This window comes from Sesamum indicum, linkage group LG9, assembly GCF_000512975.1.
Source record: "Sesamum indicum cultivar Zhongzhi No. 13 linkage group LG9, S_indicum_v1.0, whole genome shotgun sequence".
Classification (NCBI taxonomy): domain Eukaryota; kingdom Viridiplantae; phylum Streptophyta; class Magnoliopsida; order Lamiales; family Pedaliaceae; genus Sesamum; species Sesamum indicum.
Window position 1 is genome coordinate 787,324 of NC_026153.1, and position 17,029 is coordinate 804,352.

General features: G+C 36.6%; 3 protein-coding genes across 5 annotated transcripts in view; 1 reads left to right on the forward strand and 2 right to left on the reverse strand.

The window, feature by feature from the left end:
* On the forward strand, nt 478–8,221 carry LOC105170039 (mRNA-decapping enzyme-like protein). 3 transcript variants are annotated; one of them, XR_848468.2, is made up of 9 exons: nt 479–858; nt 977–1,017; nt 1,234–1,283; nt 1,986–2,130; nt 2,925–2,981; nt 3,732–3,858; nt 5,424–5,897; nt 6,913–7,035; nt 7,407–8,221. XR_848468.2 is itself a non-coding variant. In XM_020696680.1 (8 exons), the coding sequence occupies exons 1-8, from the start codon at nt 818–820 to the stop codon at nt 6,967–6,969; spliced, it is 1,011 nt and encodes a 336-aa protein (XP_020552339.1). In that variant the 5' UTR covers nt 478–817; the 3' UTR covers nt 6,970–7,265. The 3 variants fall into 3 exon arrangements, 2 of the variants coding, with proteins under 2 accessions (XP_020552339.1, XP_011088930.1); XM_020696680.1 differs by lacking the exon at nt 7,407–8,221 and having other exon boundaries at nt 478–858; nt 958–1,017; nt 6,913–7,265; XM_011090628.2 differs by lacking the exon at nt 7,407–8,221 and having other exon boundaries at nt 480–858; nt 6,913–7,265.
* On the reverse strand, nt 7,906–15,006 carry LOC105170040 (nicalin-1-like). Its single transcript, XM_011090629.2, has 14 exons — nt 14,646–15,006; nt 13,943–14,112; nt 13,509–13,612; nt 12,566–12,632; nt 12,300–12,392; nt 12,062–12,226; nt 11,826–11,966; nt 11,647–11,724; nt 10,247–10,359; nt 10,033–10,093; nt 9,706–9,873; nt 9,254–9,355; nt 8,644–8,733; nt 7,906–8,353 (listed from the first exon to the last, which is right to left on the reverse strand). Exons 1-14 carry the CDS (start codon nt 14,938–14,940, stop codon nt 8,291–8,293), a joined length of 1,710 nt encoding a protein of 569 aa, XP_011088931.1. The 5' UTR covers nt 14,941–15,006; the 3' UTR covers nt 7,906–8,290.
* LOC105170041 overlaps nt 15,929–17,029 on the reverse strand; it is a gene marked incomplete in the record, with an annotated part of 3,206 nt that continues 2,105 nt past the window's right edge. The window contains 2 exon segments of the mRNA XM_011090631.2: nt 15,929–16,417; nt 16,621–16,825. Coding sequence (XP_011088933.1) covers nt 16,706–16,825 — 120 coding nt within the window.

The window sequence follows — 17,029 nt, forward strand, 5'->3', positions numbered from 1 at the left end:
TTCTAGGAAATTGCACTTTTAGTTCCACATAATAGGGTGTATTGTATTTTTTGTCTCACAATTTACAAGTTTAGTACATTTAGTTTTATATGATAAATATTATACCATTTTTGGTCAAACAGACAAAAGTTTGGTCCTATAAGATACAAATCATGATACATTTGATTTCGTAAAATATAGATAATTTTATATTCTATGGGACCAAATAAGTCACAATATTATATACTATGAAAAGAAATGTATTACAATCTTATTTTATAGGACAAAAAATGCTACAGTACTTGTTTTATGGAATTAAATGTATTAAGCCCGTAAACTATTGGATTAAAAGTGAAACACATCCTATGGTATTTTTCCATTCCATTCATAGTAATATGCAAAGACTGGGAAGCCCCTTCCCCACCTCTCTAATGACGTATATGACCTCCACTCACTCTCTCATGCTAAATAGTGTAGGTATGTGTGTGTGTATGTATGTATATATATAGTGAGGGGGAGAGAGAGGGGTCCATCAATGTTAGCAACTTCCAGATGATGAATAAGTATTGAAAGCAGAGGGGCGAGTGTGCTGTTATTTCTACTGAATAATAATTTAGTAGGGGTTTCTCTCTCTCTACATACACATACACTACTCAATAATAGAGAGAGATTAGAGAGATATATACATACAGCGGGAAGGGAGAAAAGTGGCCAAACGAGATGACGCAGAACGGGAAATTGATGCCCAATCTGGATGAGAAGACTACCAAGGTGCTGAATTTGACGGTCCTGCAGCGAATCGATCCCTTCGTGGAGGAAATTCTCATTACTGCCGCTCATGTCACCTTCTACGAGTTTAACATCGACACTAGCCAATGGGTATGCTATAGCCGATGTGGTGTCGTATGCCTGTTTTGGCCTGTAGACACGTGTTGATTGAATTTGAATTTCTTCCTTTTGGTTTGTACTGTTAACCAGTGATGAATTTTGGTGGCAGAGTCGGAAGGATGTGGAGGGTTCCCTTTTTGTTGTGAAAAGGTGAGGGCTCTATTCTATTGGGCTTCTGAAACTTTCTGTTTTTGGTCTAAATTAATTAATTGAGATTGAAACATAGCTATTCAGATTTCAGAGAACTTACTCTATGTTGCTTTGGGTTTGGGGTGGGGAAACTTTGTGGGAATTCTGCATTTTCTTTTTCTTTTTCTTTTTTTTTATGTGTGTTTTATATAATCGATTGGTGGTCGTGCGATTCAGGACTACACAACCGCGGTTCCAGTTTATAGTAATGAATCGTCGGAACACTGGTTAGTCACTCAACTTCTTACATTTTGTTCAGTTATTTGCTATTGGGATATTGATGAATAGTTGTCCTCTAGTTTGAGAGAAACATTTTTTTTTTTTGGGCCTAATGGATTCTATGAAGTTTGCTTTACTTTTATTATTGAATATGGATTTTTACAGATATGGTTAACAGGAGACATAGCAATCAGGTTACTTTGTTTAGGTCTCTGTACACGCAGTCGGATTAACCTTAATTTTGGTTTTCATGCCAATCTTACTATACAACATAAATATAGTCTACACAGAACATTTACATTTATGACTGGTAGAGCAAGTCTGGGTGAGTTTAGCTACTTGTGGTAAGACTAGTTGCATTCACCAAGGGACCCTGAAACATCTTCTCGGGAGCGAGGTTCTTCCTTGTTAGTGCATGAGAAGGACAGAGCTCCTGAGAAGGAAAATGAGAAGCATCTGTGAAACTAAGAGAATAACTTCTTATTCATTTGGGTCTGATATGTTTGACTTTTTGGGATAAGATCTCTCTATTATGCTATATGTATATAAATGTTGTTATGGAAAATAACCACTTTCACATCCACAAAGTTCATTACATGATCCAAATAGACTGTAAATAATTCAGACAGCAAATCTCGTCAAAACATGCAATTTATTAAAGCATATCATGCCATGTATATTATGGGGTCTAAATTTGTTGTTCTATGCAGATAATCTGGTGGAGAATCTCTTGGGAGATTTTGAGTATGAAGTGCAAGTTCCGTATTTATTATATCGAAATGCGTCTCAGGAGGTAAATGGAATATGGTTCTACAATGCACGTGAATGTGAAGAGGTTGCAAATCTATTTAGCAGGTTGGTGGTTATAGATATAAATATTTATTGATCTTCTTTTTCTTCTGTATTTTTTGTATGAGGGTGATTTGTGTCAGAAATGGCACACAGATGATTTAGGTTAAGATGATGCTTTTCATGAACTCTGTGAATGGAATGGGGAGTCCTACTTAACGGAATACATAAAATGACGGGTTTGTGTTTGTGGCTTGCCCTGCCTTTCATGTTTATTATGTTGATTATGAATTTTCTTTTGACAGTGGCCATCACTAACTTGAGCAGTTGAGTCATATGAGAGAGTGTACTAGCAACATTTAATAGTTTATTGGCACTAGATCTCATGGGCACAATACCATTGCAAAGTAGAGAATAACATTAGCTTATTGTGTGTGGTTTAACCGAAATTATGTGGAAATGAAATGAATAGAACTGAAAAAAATTAGACAGATATTAGATAGATGCATTTGTCATTAGAAAATGCCATTTCAAGGACTTGTGTGGTCGCTTTTCCATACAATATTAACATAATATGAATCTTTGAAATAAATTTTTTTCAACTCCATGTACGAAACTTATGTTGGTAGTTTGGTTGACACTGCAAGTCATTTGTCCTTGTAACAACTATTGCCATGTGGATGCCATTTTTTAACAATTTTACGTCAACAAAAACAAGGATGCAGCTGGAGTTTACTTGTTCTCGTATATTGTAAATTTTGAATATTTTTCTTCTATTTTTGTATTGGCCAATTTGGTTGGCCTAGAAATTCTGTTTCCTTATTCAACTTCTATTTTAATGCTATAATTTCTATTTCTAGGATACTTAATGCATATTCAAAGGTGCCCACGAAGTCAAAAGTATCTTCCACCAAAAGGTAATTCTTGTTTGTGTCTATAAATTGCCGAATATTAGCGAGACATAGCAACACGGTAATATAGTTGAGAAGTTATTAGTGTGCGGTGGCCATGTTATGATACCATTGATTTTAAGAAAACAGAATAACATTCTTGATCTGTCTTGTTTGCTATGTGTTTTGGTCTAGCTCGTATGTCAAACCCTGTTAATCACTAAATTCCTCAAATTTGTTCATAAAAAAGATCTGCTTCAGCTCGAGTCAGAGGAACAGAACAAGAAAACATGTCTTGCATTTAATTCACTGGACCTTTGTTCCTATCCAACCTTCATGCTGATATCTGTTTTCCATTCTTAGAGAAAATGTTCATGAAATTAACTTCTGATTTTCTAGGGGTTGTAATCTCGCATTTTACTTATCCCCTATCTTTTCAAGTTGATCAAATGACCACAAGATACAACTTAAGCCATCGTAATTTCCCTTTTAAGTCGTACTCTGTAACTCTGCATTGTTCTGTATAAACAGAACAGGTGGCAAGATGGATTTGTTTATATGTCAATAATTTTAACTAGACATGTGATCCACTGTCAATTTTACAACTATCTAGAGGCAGGATGCTATGTACTTGTGATTAATGTTTCTATTCAATATTCTTATGCATTTTACACAGGGACATAAAGATTTGACTTTTGCATTTGCAGAAAACAAATTTTCTTAGTTACACTAGGAATGGTTCCTTTCCAAAGAAACATTTTGTTGTTTTTTTTATAGCGAGTTTGAAGAACTTGAAGCAGTTCCAACACTTGCGGTAATGGATGGTCCTCTAGAGCCACCATCTTCTGCTACCCCTAACGTCGCAGATGTTCCTGATGATCCTTCCTTTGTGAACTTCTTCAGTGTATGGTCACTTTACTTTTCTAGTTTCTGACTTTGGATGAATTCATTTTGGATGGCAAAAATTTAGACTGCAGAGCCACCCATTTTGTATGTATTCCTTTTTCCAGGCACAATCTGAATTTAATCAGGGATTACTAGGATGATTTTAAAGGCATTCACTGTAGATGGTACCCATAAAAAAATTTAATTTATTGTTATTCTGCTTCCCAGAGTGGTCGAGCAGTTCAAAGATACTTACATATGCTTATGAATGTGAATATTTTTTTATGGTGTAAATGCATGTAGAAAGTCGGGAAGCTTGTCCTCCCCCTGCAAGAGAGTGCATGGTTGAAAATTTTATGAATGGCAAGGTTTGTAAGGAAGAAAGGAATGTATTTAGTATTTACCATGATAGTGGTTGAAAATGTTTTATAGTAATGTTGACCCAAAATTTAAGCTAGCAACTTATGCCGTGATTTGTGATCCAGGCCCATACAAGTTTGTGGGCCGATGAGTCGTCTAGATTGTGCAAGGTTATGATTATGTAGGGTTAATTACACTTGGACCCCCTCTAAAAATTCAGCTCTTTCCCCCAAAGAAGTTTTGAAATTACACATACACCTATTTCAAAAATTCTCCGTTTACACCTGACCTCTTCTGCTAGGGTTTGGACGAAAGATGCTGATGTTAGCAAACAATAGTTACATAGATTTTCAATTTTGCCCCTCATTTAACATTGTACATTTTTATACTTATAAAATATATATATATGGAGTGAGGTTAATATCATTAGATTTTCCCCCTTTAAGTACAAAATGATTAGATGGGAATGTTGAACGAGGGTAAAATTGGAAATTTATATAATTTTTTCGATGATGTCAACATCTTTAGTTCAAATCCTAACAAATGGGTATAAGGTGTAAACAATAAATTTTTGGAGGGGGTGTAAGTGTAATTTCAAAACTTCTCTTAGGGAAAGTGTAATTTCAGAGGTGTAATTGAGCCTATTATGTATTGAAAGGCAACAATTAGATTGATGGAAATTTTTCGAAGACTTCGATAAAAATTACCCCGTGTTTACAGTTTTACCTCTCTTTTCATTGCTTATAACTATTGTCTCTAACCAAGCAACACATGATCAAGTTCAACCTAATTCCCATTTTCCCTTTTACTAGTCCTATCAACTTCCCCTTACCCAATGTTGTAGAGCATACCTGAAGATTTAGTCCGGGTCTTGATAAATGGCAATTGGGGAATATTTAGTACTCCATTGCTTTCAATTTGAAGCTCCAATTGATTTCACGAATGTGTAAGCATTTATCAGATTCTTAAGTGATGAAGCATCTTAAGTTTGCATGGCGCTTTACATCTTTCAAGTATTACAGTAATGTTTAGGTTTTGTGACATGAGATTCTTCTAGATGGCCATTAAGAAATTCTTGATATTTTTGCTGCCAATATGTGTGCTGAATCTGGCTGCAGATCTATTAACTTCTGTTTGACTAATTCTAAGCTAAATGGCATTTGATGCTGGCATCATTTACCCCAATTTTCATGACCTTGATGATGGAAAATTAAATATTTGCAGACTGCAATGAATATTGGAGGTGCTCCAGATGCAGCAATTTCTGCTCAGCCTTACCACTCCTCTGGAACTGTTATTTCTACTTCTCGTCAACAAAATGTTGGTTTGCCCACGTTAGCATCTGCCCAGAAACCATCTAATATATCTGCTTCTACCCCTCTAATATCTATCCTTGACAGCACTGAACCCAATGCTATAGCAAAGCATTCAACTGATCTGGTAAAGCCATCATCCTTTTTTGGGCCACCTCCTTCCTCAGCTCCTCTGATTATGCCTTCCATATCATCATCTATGCCAACTGCACCTCCGCTAAATCCTCCTGGAAATCTACACAGACCTTATGGTGCACCTTTACTTCAGCCATTTCCACCACCAACACCTCCACCATCACTCACTCCGACTTCAGTCCCTACACCAAATTATGGGCCAGCTATCAGCAGAGAAAAAGTCCGGGAAGCAATTCAAATGCTCGTTCAGGTATGCACTTCGATTGATAGTGTCTCTTGTTCATGCAAAATTCTTGGAGTTGGTTTGTGCCTCAAAAAATTTGGTTAGAACATTCAACTTTAGTAAAAATATTTAGCTGCATAATGGCTTGACAATCGTGTAATGGCAAATTCAATTGTTGATCCTCCCTCCCACTTCTTGCATGGGTGCTATACATTCCACATGCTGATTGGCACTGATGTCGGGGAACTCCAGATTGGGGAAGTCCGCTCTTTTCTCTTTAAGACATCCTTATACAGACCATAGTTCAAAAATAATGTCTGAGAATGAGTCTTGTTAAATTGTGGGAGACTGAAACTCTTCTGGACAAAGAAAAGAACATTATAGGTTTTATTGTTATGTTATAGAGTCATGTGATGCATCCATCTGATTTTTCTTCCAGCTATCTGAAAGACTAACAAACTTGTAGCTTTGTGCTGTAAAATAAACATCACGATGTTACTAGAAGCACTTCAAGATGCATAAGCCACTGTGAATCGACAAGGACTTGATATCTACATATTTGCACTAGTGATCCTTTTATACCTGTCATGGCAGCAATTGAGTCTTTATTGATGCATGATTTTTGAGTTAGTCTAAGGTACTTTCGTAGTTGTTGACATTGTTATGAGTTACTGTGGACATGCCCAAAAGTTCGCCATGGCTTCCTCTGGAGCAGTATTGCACCCATAAACAAATGGATACTTAACTTGATGGAGCAAATGCTTTCTTTAGGTTTCGATATTGTGACTTTCATGTGCAGACAAGGTCTGGTTGTTTATTACCCTTTAGCTGAGGCGATTATTAAGTCTTGTATTAGGAGACTTTGAGCTAGGTTTCAAAACATATTTTGTGATTTAGTTCATGTCACTTTGTTGTAGATTTTTTTAAAGCTTTCCACATTGTACTTTATGTTACTTGGCCTTTTTCTTAATTTGGTTTGCTTTTTTATCTTTTCGTACTTCATTCTCATTTTAATATAATGTATATGTATTTGTTTGGATAGGACAATCAATTCGTCGACTTGGTTTACCGAGCAGTGTTGAATGCACACCAGTCATGAGAAGAATATAGCTGGTCATGTTTCCATCTCCTGCCTTTCCTCTCATAAGAGGGGACTTCGTTGAAGGTGCTCTAAATTGTGTAGGCCTCTCCTTGCAAACTATAAATGTGTCTTTTCTTTTGTATAGAGTTTCTATTAATTTTTGAGTTGATTTCACATATGAAAAATGCCCGTGATAGTCTTTTCTGGTAGTTTGTTGAGCTGTGCTAGATGTCATTGTTTATATTTTTGCTTGATCACTCGGGTAAAAATTTTGTAACGGGGTTTGCTGGTATATATATGTTGAAGATTTTCAACCGAGGAACTTAACCCAATAGAATCTAGTTAGAAGGTTGACTTGGCAACAGACTACGCTTTTACAAACTGACAAATCAGTAGCATTTCCTCTCCGTTAATTACAAAGTAGTGCTTACACCTAATATCTCCCTGCCTTGTAGGATACGGGAGAAATCAACTCCTGCTGATCGATGATGTAGTTTCTTGAAGTTCGGATCTTGTTTTTGTCTCCAATATCTTTGGTTTCTGGGTTTTGGTGTTCCGACCCTTATGAACTGGACGAAATACAAGTGGCTAGAAGATTAGGTATATGCTATTGCAAGAAAAAATCAATTTGCCCTTTAAAGGCTGGGATACAGAACCCACCAAATTTAGGTTGGATGGTAATGAACGATGACAGTTTCAAAATGGATAGGGGAAGGGAATGGCCCCTCATGCCATAAGTAAAGTCCAAAGCGGAATGGCCCCTCACGTCAAGAGAACTTGATACAAGAGTTTACTAACTACAATGAGTCATGAGCACCAAGGGCACTGGTACGATGAGAAATTTGTGCACTATCTTGAAAAAACATTGAGAGTTTTTGAGATTTCTTAGTGCATGGTCCTGTTTTTTAAAATAAGGCAGGCACTGATTTGATGAAAGGTAAATTGGTCAATCCATAGCAAGTCAAAAACATGGAAATCTGAGTTTACTAAAGGTCATCTCCTTTTGATATCACAGCCAAATTTGGATGGACATCAAGACAATCCTGACTATAGTATCTATCATGTTAGAATTCCCTTTCAGTATTGAACTGCAGCGGGAGCTCTATATTCGTTGGGGTAAGGAGCAGCGGAAAGATTACAAGATCAAGCAAAATTTTTCTGCCAGCTAATCTGTCCCCTAAAACTAACACTTGAAGGGTGGAAAACAAGTGCTTTGTGAGCCTACCGTAGATAGGGACCATTGCAGGTGTTATCCAAGATTCATGTCACATTAATCCACCAAAAACCATCTGCTGAGACTGAAATTGGTCTTATGGTGGGAACATATTCAGCCCTACAATCAAGCTGTTTTCACTTTGCGGGAGGTGGGACGACGAAATAGACTGATCAGATCGTCGAGACCCTGTTGAAATTCGAGAACCAAAATCCAAGATAAGGAAGGATTAAAAAGGCGCAAGGGACAAATGTTTCAGATTAGTACAACTTGAACTATAAGAGAAATTAATGTAAGTTGTGATATGGTTAGATTTCTTATTAATTCTTATAGTTTAAATTAACTTTAACATGCACAATCTATACTTTGCTTTTGCATTAAATACCCAAACAGAACTACTATCCTACTTTTTCAGATATTGAATATTTACTAAACGGCTGGAGATAAAGAGGTTTGCCTAAAGACTGAGAAAGTCATACCCTGGTGGTGATAATCAAAAAGCAGAAAAGAGTAATCAGGTAAGATCCAAGAACCAGCAGCAGAAGCAAGTCGAAGGTCACGCTTGCAACCTGCAATAATAGAGAACAAATGTTTAATAGACACACAAAGAATCCATTTCTTTAAGAATTCTTGTGCAGATTGTGATGTGACTTTGTCTTGCTTATTTCATCCAAATGCCACACTTGCAAAGAGAAGATAATGGTTTCTTGGGATACAAAATGCATGAGGGTCTTGTTACCTACAAGATACACCAGGGATTGACAATGTCAAATGAGAAGAAAACAAGGATGCTACTCACTACTGGCCTATTATGGTAAGTTGGCCAGGGATCACCGCAAGAGCTTTCTAATCCTGAGAACGAACAATTTTTTTTTAACAGCATGGATCCTAACCTGCCGGGGGTTATTTTTCTTATTCTTATAACAACATAAATCTGTTGTTCCTTATATAAACAATCAGTTTAGGAAAATGTGGACTTGGAAAAAGAAAATTTGGTGGTTTTGATCAGTTTCGTCACTGTTCTTATACATGCATCAGCATCTTTTCCTGATATGCCAGAGCAAACAAAAGAAAGAGTCTAATAGGCACCTGATAGATATGTAATCTGCTGCTGATTGAATCATAAAAAGTGAACATCCCATCAAGTACTTCCTGTTGTAGACTCACTTCAACAGTGTGATCTGCTAACTCCTACCAATGAATACATTCACCAGTTACAAGGAGAAGAAATGCAAAGTAAAGGTCATGATGTGGAGTTATTTCGACATTCCTACAAAATGAAGGACGCGATAGCAACAAGTAAAAGGGATTAAAACCATGCCTTCTTTTTTGGCACTGGTTAACACATCACTGAATACGGACTAGTTCAACAACACTGGTGGATCATTAGACCAGAATGGTAAACTATAAATTAGGAATCTTTATCCAGGTAGTAAAAGATACATTAATAGATACACAAGAGAAATCTTGGATCACGTAATACGGGTTTGTTTGGCAAAGATAAGAAGCCTACATAATATCTCAAGTATAGCAAAACGTACCTTTTTGAGCGCCATGATAAGAGGATCATTTTTTGAAAGAAATGGAGCCACACGAGGTGTTGTTGATAGAAATTGTAACCATGAACGTATATAAGAAGGATTTAAAGATAAACTACTATTATCTGCAAATATATCAATGCTTTTTCCCTCCTGGCCATAAATATGCCTCTGTTACAGAAAAAGAATTTTTTGTTAGAAAACTGAGAATAAATATATATACCCCTGTTTACAAAAGAGAAACTTTTCTTAGAAAAATTGAGAATAATGTATAATCAGAATTCAAACCAAAAAAGAATTTTGAGTAAAGGAAGAACTACAAAATCTTACTGCAAGACTTTCAGCAACTAATTTGACACTTCGACTTATTGAAGCTTCATCAACAAAATATCTGCAGAGGAGAAGACCAGGGTTGGTATAGCATAATTCACACACACATGCACCAACAAAGAGAGAGAGAGAGAGAGAGAAAGGAAACTCAAATAAACCAAAACGACAAAAGACAAAAGAAAAAAAGAGTGTTCAGCATTCTTCCATTTACAACCTGCTATCCGACAGGCCTCCAGTACTTTCCAGAAAATCAGGTGCAACAGCGAGCTCTGATAGCGTTGCTGCTGTAACTCTCAGCCTTGAGAATTGCTCATGCTCCCATGCTACCTAGAATATGTCAACAGCTTAGCAATTAAACATAGAAAGTAAGAGGAAGATGAAGAAACCAAAGAAAGAAACAAATATGACGCCTTCATGTTTTAATTATAAAGGGAAGCTTCTTATGTCATACAGCTTAGCCTCATCAGAACAGTGGTTGACTTAATAACAGAGCAGCAATATCATGAATTACCACTCAGAACCTACAGCTCACATATACTAATCTTAATGGAAATTAACATACACAATTGTTCTACTCAATCTTTCTGGACACACAGATAATATTTGTAATCACAGAGACATTGCTATTGTCACCATAGGATCAGTACCTTGTTTGATTATACATCATTGAAACATAAAGGTAATTACATTCAATCATCTTTTCTCTTTTCCTATTTCTGTGATATTGCAATGCTTAGACATCCATAAAGTATTCCTCCAAAGTGCAGCTGAAAGTTTTTTCCAACATATAATGAGAATAAGGTCAAGCTTATTTCTCTCACAAGTGAAGACGCTGAATAAAATAAATTACAAAAACATAGAAGAAAAAACAGAAATCAAATTTCAGGTTATGGGAAAGGCTAACTTCCCTTTACTTGCTTTTCGTCAACAAATCACTTTGAACAGCATAAGATTGTGAGGATATTTCAACCCAAGTTTCTTCACAAGTTAGCAGCACATTGCTAAAAATACATCAAAAACTTATTCCAGTCTGAGATAGGCTTAAGATTTTAAATGCCTTCCAGACAGTAAGATATCGGCATTTATCTTTCCTAGCTAATAAGTCTGACACTACTTCTCAGAAAAACGTTACTAGCACAATCAGAAATATCATAGGACAGAATAAAATTAGTTCTTGACCAATAAAGTATGCAATTTAGACAGGTTCTTGGTGGTCAATTTTCTGGTCAAGGTTATCCACCAGGAACTAGTCCAATCCCAACTATAGACATCAGGACATCACTCCCTCATGCTAAGCATAACAAAGATCAGAAAATCCTATGACGAGTAAGTGGAATGGCCTATCATACAGCATTGGACAAACCCCCATGCAGCATGTGGAGAGAAGAAGGAAACTGCAAGCTCTGCCTCTAAGCCACTATGAATTACATTTTCAATCACTGTTCAAATAATCCAACAGCTGGCTCAAAGACAATTGATATAGGTTAGTTTCATAACAGTGCCAATCCCTGCAGATATGAGTAGGTACTAGAGCACCTCCTAAGTTTAAAGAAAAGATAATGAAAAGAGAGAGCAATTTTAAGTGTCAAATTTTAGATACAAGATGTTACTCACTCGAGGGTTGGAGATGTTAATTTTCTTGTGCTTAAGTCCGACTTTAAGCCCCAACTCTTCAGACACACTAGAGAAACCCTGCAAGAACCCAGTAGTAAATAAGCCAACATGCATTGCACGTAATAGCTGTCTGATGACAAGCATGATCCTTCAGTGCAAAAAGGCCTCTTAGGGCTAACCTCGAAGATTTGTTTTATGTAGACATTATCTGGAGGCTTTGACACATGAATCCATAAATCATTGTTGCTTGAGCCAATGCTATTCAAGCAAATAGCATAATCTATAGTCTCACGCAAGCGCTGGTCCAAACTACGAAGCCACTATAACAGGAAGGTCCAACGTGCAAAAATCAGGCGCAATACCGACCTCAAATATATCAAAAGACAGAGAGTAAGTCCTTTGAGGGGATAAGCACCTTATGGGTCCCATTGTAGTTATAAGGTCCTCCAGATGTCAGCACGAAGAGTAAATTATACCTTCCTCTTGTCTTAGCACTCGAGTATAAAACTGAAAATAATCTAGCTATTTCTAGAAGCGCCACAACACCACTACCGTTGCTATCACTTCCCACAGATAATGCCTGTAAGCATTAAGATGGCATAAGATCCTGGGGTGGCAAAACACAACCAAATTTAAGAAAGAAAGATATTAACTGGTGCAGCCCCAAATGTGTCGTAAGATGCCACTACAGCTATGGTAGGAAGCTGATTTGAGTCTCCGTCAGCTTTCAATCCAGGTAGCCACCCCTGATATAGGACAAGTTTCAAAAAACTTAAGCGGAAGTACAGAAACAGTAAGATAGATTCCCTGAGCTTGTACAGATTGCTCAATGTTCCATCAAATTATGCAACCAAAATTCACCAAAGATTGAGGACTCCGGTAAGTCCAATTGAAAATAAGATGCAACAACGAGAAGAACCTGGATATTTGCAATAGCAGGAGAAGCAATTTTCTTGGGTTCTGGTGCAGCAACAACAAGCTTGTATCTGAAACATTTTAGAAGAGGCATAAACTATGGTACGTATAGTGCAAGACAGGCTACTCAAATTAATAGTAGCTCTAAATTATAACACATCAAGAAATAGAAACATAATTTGGAATCTACTATCATGATAATTTGAATCCAACATATGAAGGCCCAAAAATGGTGAAATCAAATACAGGAGATATACATTTTAACATCTAACCAGCCACAAAAAATGGGACCAGATATACATATGTAGAATTGTGAAACTGGATAACCCATAAAAGCACAGAGTTATCTTCCACAATGGCCCCGCAATTGAATGTAAAAACAAGTAAACTTTGCTTCTCTGCCTTCTATAACTGTCAGTAAGGAGGGTTCGGCGAGTCCGAATTCAAAAGCTTTAAACAGGAATACCGCAGAATATGATATATTACAACCAAGGGGGAAAATTGGAAACACTTGCCACCTGAACATTCTTGCAGTTGCTTATAGTTGGTAGATATGTTGCGTCGGCTGATATTTATAGGCAAACATCAGGTTCACGGGAATTCAACTTCGGGATGCACACAAATTTGGTGATCTTTCTAGTCACGAGAATATTTAGAGAAAGATACCTCCATATGTAACTATAATCAGTCCTTATTATATTAATTAATAATGGTTCATAACTAATAGCAGCACAAAGCCCTTCCTTCCATAATGGAACATGACCTAACAAGATTGACTGGACAGTTTCTAGTTTCAACTTGGAACCTATTTGAGTGATAGAAGAACACAAAAAACTGAAGTTGATTAACAATCATACAACACCCATTACCGGCACAGCAGATGAGTAGCTAAAGTGCTTCTGACTTGTATAGTTTCTAAATATATTGTTATCTATGTATCAACTAACCCGCCAGTTGTGGCAGTCGCTGGTTGACCAGTAGCATCATTTTTCTTGATGTCAGCTAGCACAGCATTAACATGGTCATCCTCAAAGCCAAAGTACACAGGATACTGAAACATAAGATGACACTATCAGATAAGAAAGCAGAACTGTTGAAAGCAAAACATAAGACAAATGATAAATCGGATTTTCATTTGAAATCCAAATAAGCCAAAAGTTACGCACAGAAAAAAACCATGATTGAGTTCTTAGGAGCATATATTCAAAAACCACCAACTAACTTAAGCTTCATTGCCTTCTTTTAAACACAGAAGTGGGGAGAAAATATAAATCAAAAGAATCATAGGAAGAGGTCCACCAAACAATTTGCAAACTTTTCATAGTATAAAACCAACAACATTTACTGCAATTACAAAAGAGAAGTAATATGTTCCACTCACAGGGATGTTTGCATGCAAAAGCAACTTTTCCAGTTCGACTAAAACTTCCTTGATGACTTTGGTTGCAGAATCATGATCAGATCCACCCCCACTATCGACGTTTTGTGGATTAAAAACTTGGGGAAGTAGAAGCAATAAGCCACCTAATGGCTTCTTCTGTCCAATATATTCTGCCAAAAGATTCAAACAATATATAAATAAAGATATATACCAAGGAATGTTAGGACTAGAAGGAAGCAAGTGTAAGGATCAATCCAAATTGAACTTTGTTGGTCAGAATCTAAGGAATACAATCAATAATGAAGCCAATCTCCACTGACTGGTCACCCTGTCATGTACTCTGACAAAGTTGGAAAGTAGTCGTAACTAGGGAAATTTGAAGATTTTAAGTAGGTTTAGAAAATTAGAAAAATCTACTAGTTTGGATTCAACTAATTTTCACGCTAACTTTTATCTAACACCACCACTTCTAGAACCTCCAGCTTCTTTGGAAAACCCACACAAACAAAGCAATGCCTAAACCGCCTTTCCCGCTTGATTACTCAAATATCATAATCGGCTCAACTCCCCAGAACAAGCAAACGAACACCTAATTCCACTCACTACAACTGTCAAAATCTCGTAAATTAAGTGCACACCTGCTTTTCAAAATGATAAATAAGAAAGTTAAAAACACGGACAAAGAAAGCAACAAATCAGCGACCTCTAATGAATGTGAGATTCAATTCACGGACGGGGAGGATGAGCACAGTGCGGGAGAGATCAGTGACAGCGCCACCGGCGGCAGAGGAGGAGAACAGAGAGGAGCCAGCGTGGTGGTTGAGGGCGGCGAGGCGGGATCCAAACGGCACGCCGGCGAGATCGTACTGCACGAGGCGGTACACATCGACGACGGTGACGGCGTCGCAGAGCTCGACGCAGGCCATGACTATAATCAGCAGAGCAATCACCGATGAATACACCGGCTCCACCAACACTGGAGACTGAGATTTCGCCATTGGAAGGGAGCTCTGGAACTTTGATCTGGAGAAGTGGAAGAATAATAAAGAATGTGGTATATTAGTGTTTGGATAGTCATATATTCAACTACATAAACAAATTTTTAGCAATTATTATTACTAATTATTGATTATGGGATTTTAATAATTTTAAGATTTATTTTAAGGTAAATTAAATTTTGACATATGAATTATACCCTTTTTTTTTCATTTCGCCGTTAAAATTTTTTTTATGTCAACTTATAATCTTAATTTTACGAAATTTGTGTTTTATTATATACAATTACTTTTTTATTTGATTTTTTTGTCTGAAAAACATCACAAGCTGTACATATATGAAAAATACCATATATGAAGCACTGTATGTGATGTTTTTTCGACAAAAAACTTGATTGGAAAATAATTATAAATAGAAAAATACAAAATTTCGTAAAGTTAAAATAGAAAATTAGACAAAAAAAAAAAGAATTAGAAGTCAAAATGTAAAAATATAATTAACATTTTGTTATAAATTTTGTGCTTCATTTTATTGGAGGAATGATTATGGAAAATTAAAAGCATTTGATTCTCTGGATATTTATTGAACGGAAAAAACGAAGCAGTCTAGCCCTGTTTGAATGAGGCTTTGTTTTTAGAGATATTTTTTGGCTACTTCACTTTTTTATATTTTTGCTGTAATTTTATTTATTTTTTGGAAAATAGAGAAATAATGAGTTTAATTTGGAGAGATTAAAATTTATTCCCAAATATACAAAATTGGAATGAGACGAGTTGAACAATTATAACAAAACAAAAAATGAAAACGACAAAGCCATGGGTGTCTGCCTCGTCTCGGGCATTATGTGTATATACCAATAATATCATTCACAATTTAGTACCCAATTTCTGAATTCATTACACGAAAAATACTTAATCTTTTGTAATATTATTTAAGTTAAATCTATTGTAAAACTACAAAGCTATAAAGTATAAAACAAACACTCCCTCATCACAAATTTTCAGAAAAATTCCCTGTAGAAGTTGAATCATTCTTGAAATGTAGTAGCAAAAACATCGGTACGGTAACAAATTTAGCAAGTTGATGTTATCACTTGCAAGCCATTTTCAGTTCACAACAAAAGGGTGGTTGATCATGCCAATGAACTTCAATCTAACTAGGGTATTAATACATGCATGTTATATACATCAATCTGCAGCTCCTGCATCCATTCATCTCCACTTCTAGGGATGGATTCGAACAACACAATGCAGATAATTTAAGGATGTTAAGGGATAGCTTCGCGGACTTCTGTATTTAAAGTACTAGGCGAAAACATTGCAAACGTTCACAATCTTGACTTGGACAACTTGAGTGTTTATGTAGAATGCTGTGGTCTGCATAATTCCATACTCGTCAAAGCTCTGCCAATAGTCGTCTGGCCCTTTGGTTCGACTTCATCAGGCTTGATCTCTTGGTTCTTCCACATCTCAACTGGACCTTCATCAAAAAGTTAATGGTATATGAGGAATACAGCAAACTTCATAGCACCAAAAGTAAAACAAGTAAAGAAGAGATATATCTTTCTTCAAATAGGTAAATCAGTGAGGAAAAGTAGCATCTCATTTCTAATTGTGAGTGGGAACATATTGGACTTACCCTAAATATGTTCAAGAGAAAGCAGCAGAGGTAAACCATCTCACCTGTTTAACTAAGGACCTCTCGGGAGAATATAACTCGTCAAACGAACAAAAATGTAGTCAAGTCTTTATATAAAGTTCCAGGAATTCAGTCACTCGACCTGTCTGCATTCTCAGGAAAGATGAATTGAAGGTCTTCGTTGTCTCTATAGACTTGCACAAGTGCTGCCGCCTTATATGCAAACAGCCCAACCATAGCAGGCACAAGCTGGCAACAGCAAGAATAAATCATGAAGAATGAAATGCTTAAAGATTCCCATCTCTTATGGAGTGCATGCCAATCACAAAAATTGTATCTCGGCTCGTCGGCATGGATTCAACAAACAGTGCCCATCAATCCCAAGGATATTAAACATTACCTGGAAGTCAAAAATGTCGTGGGCAAAATGCTGGGACAGTTCCCACAGACCAT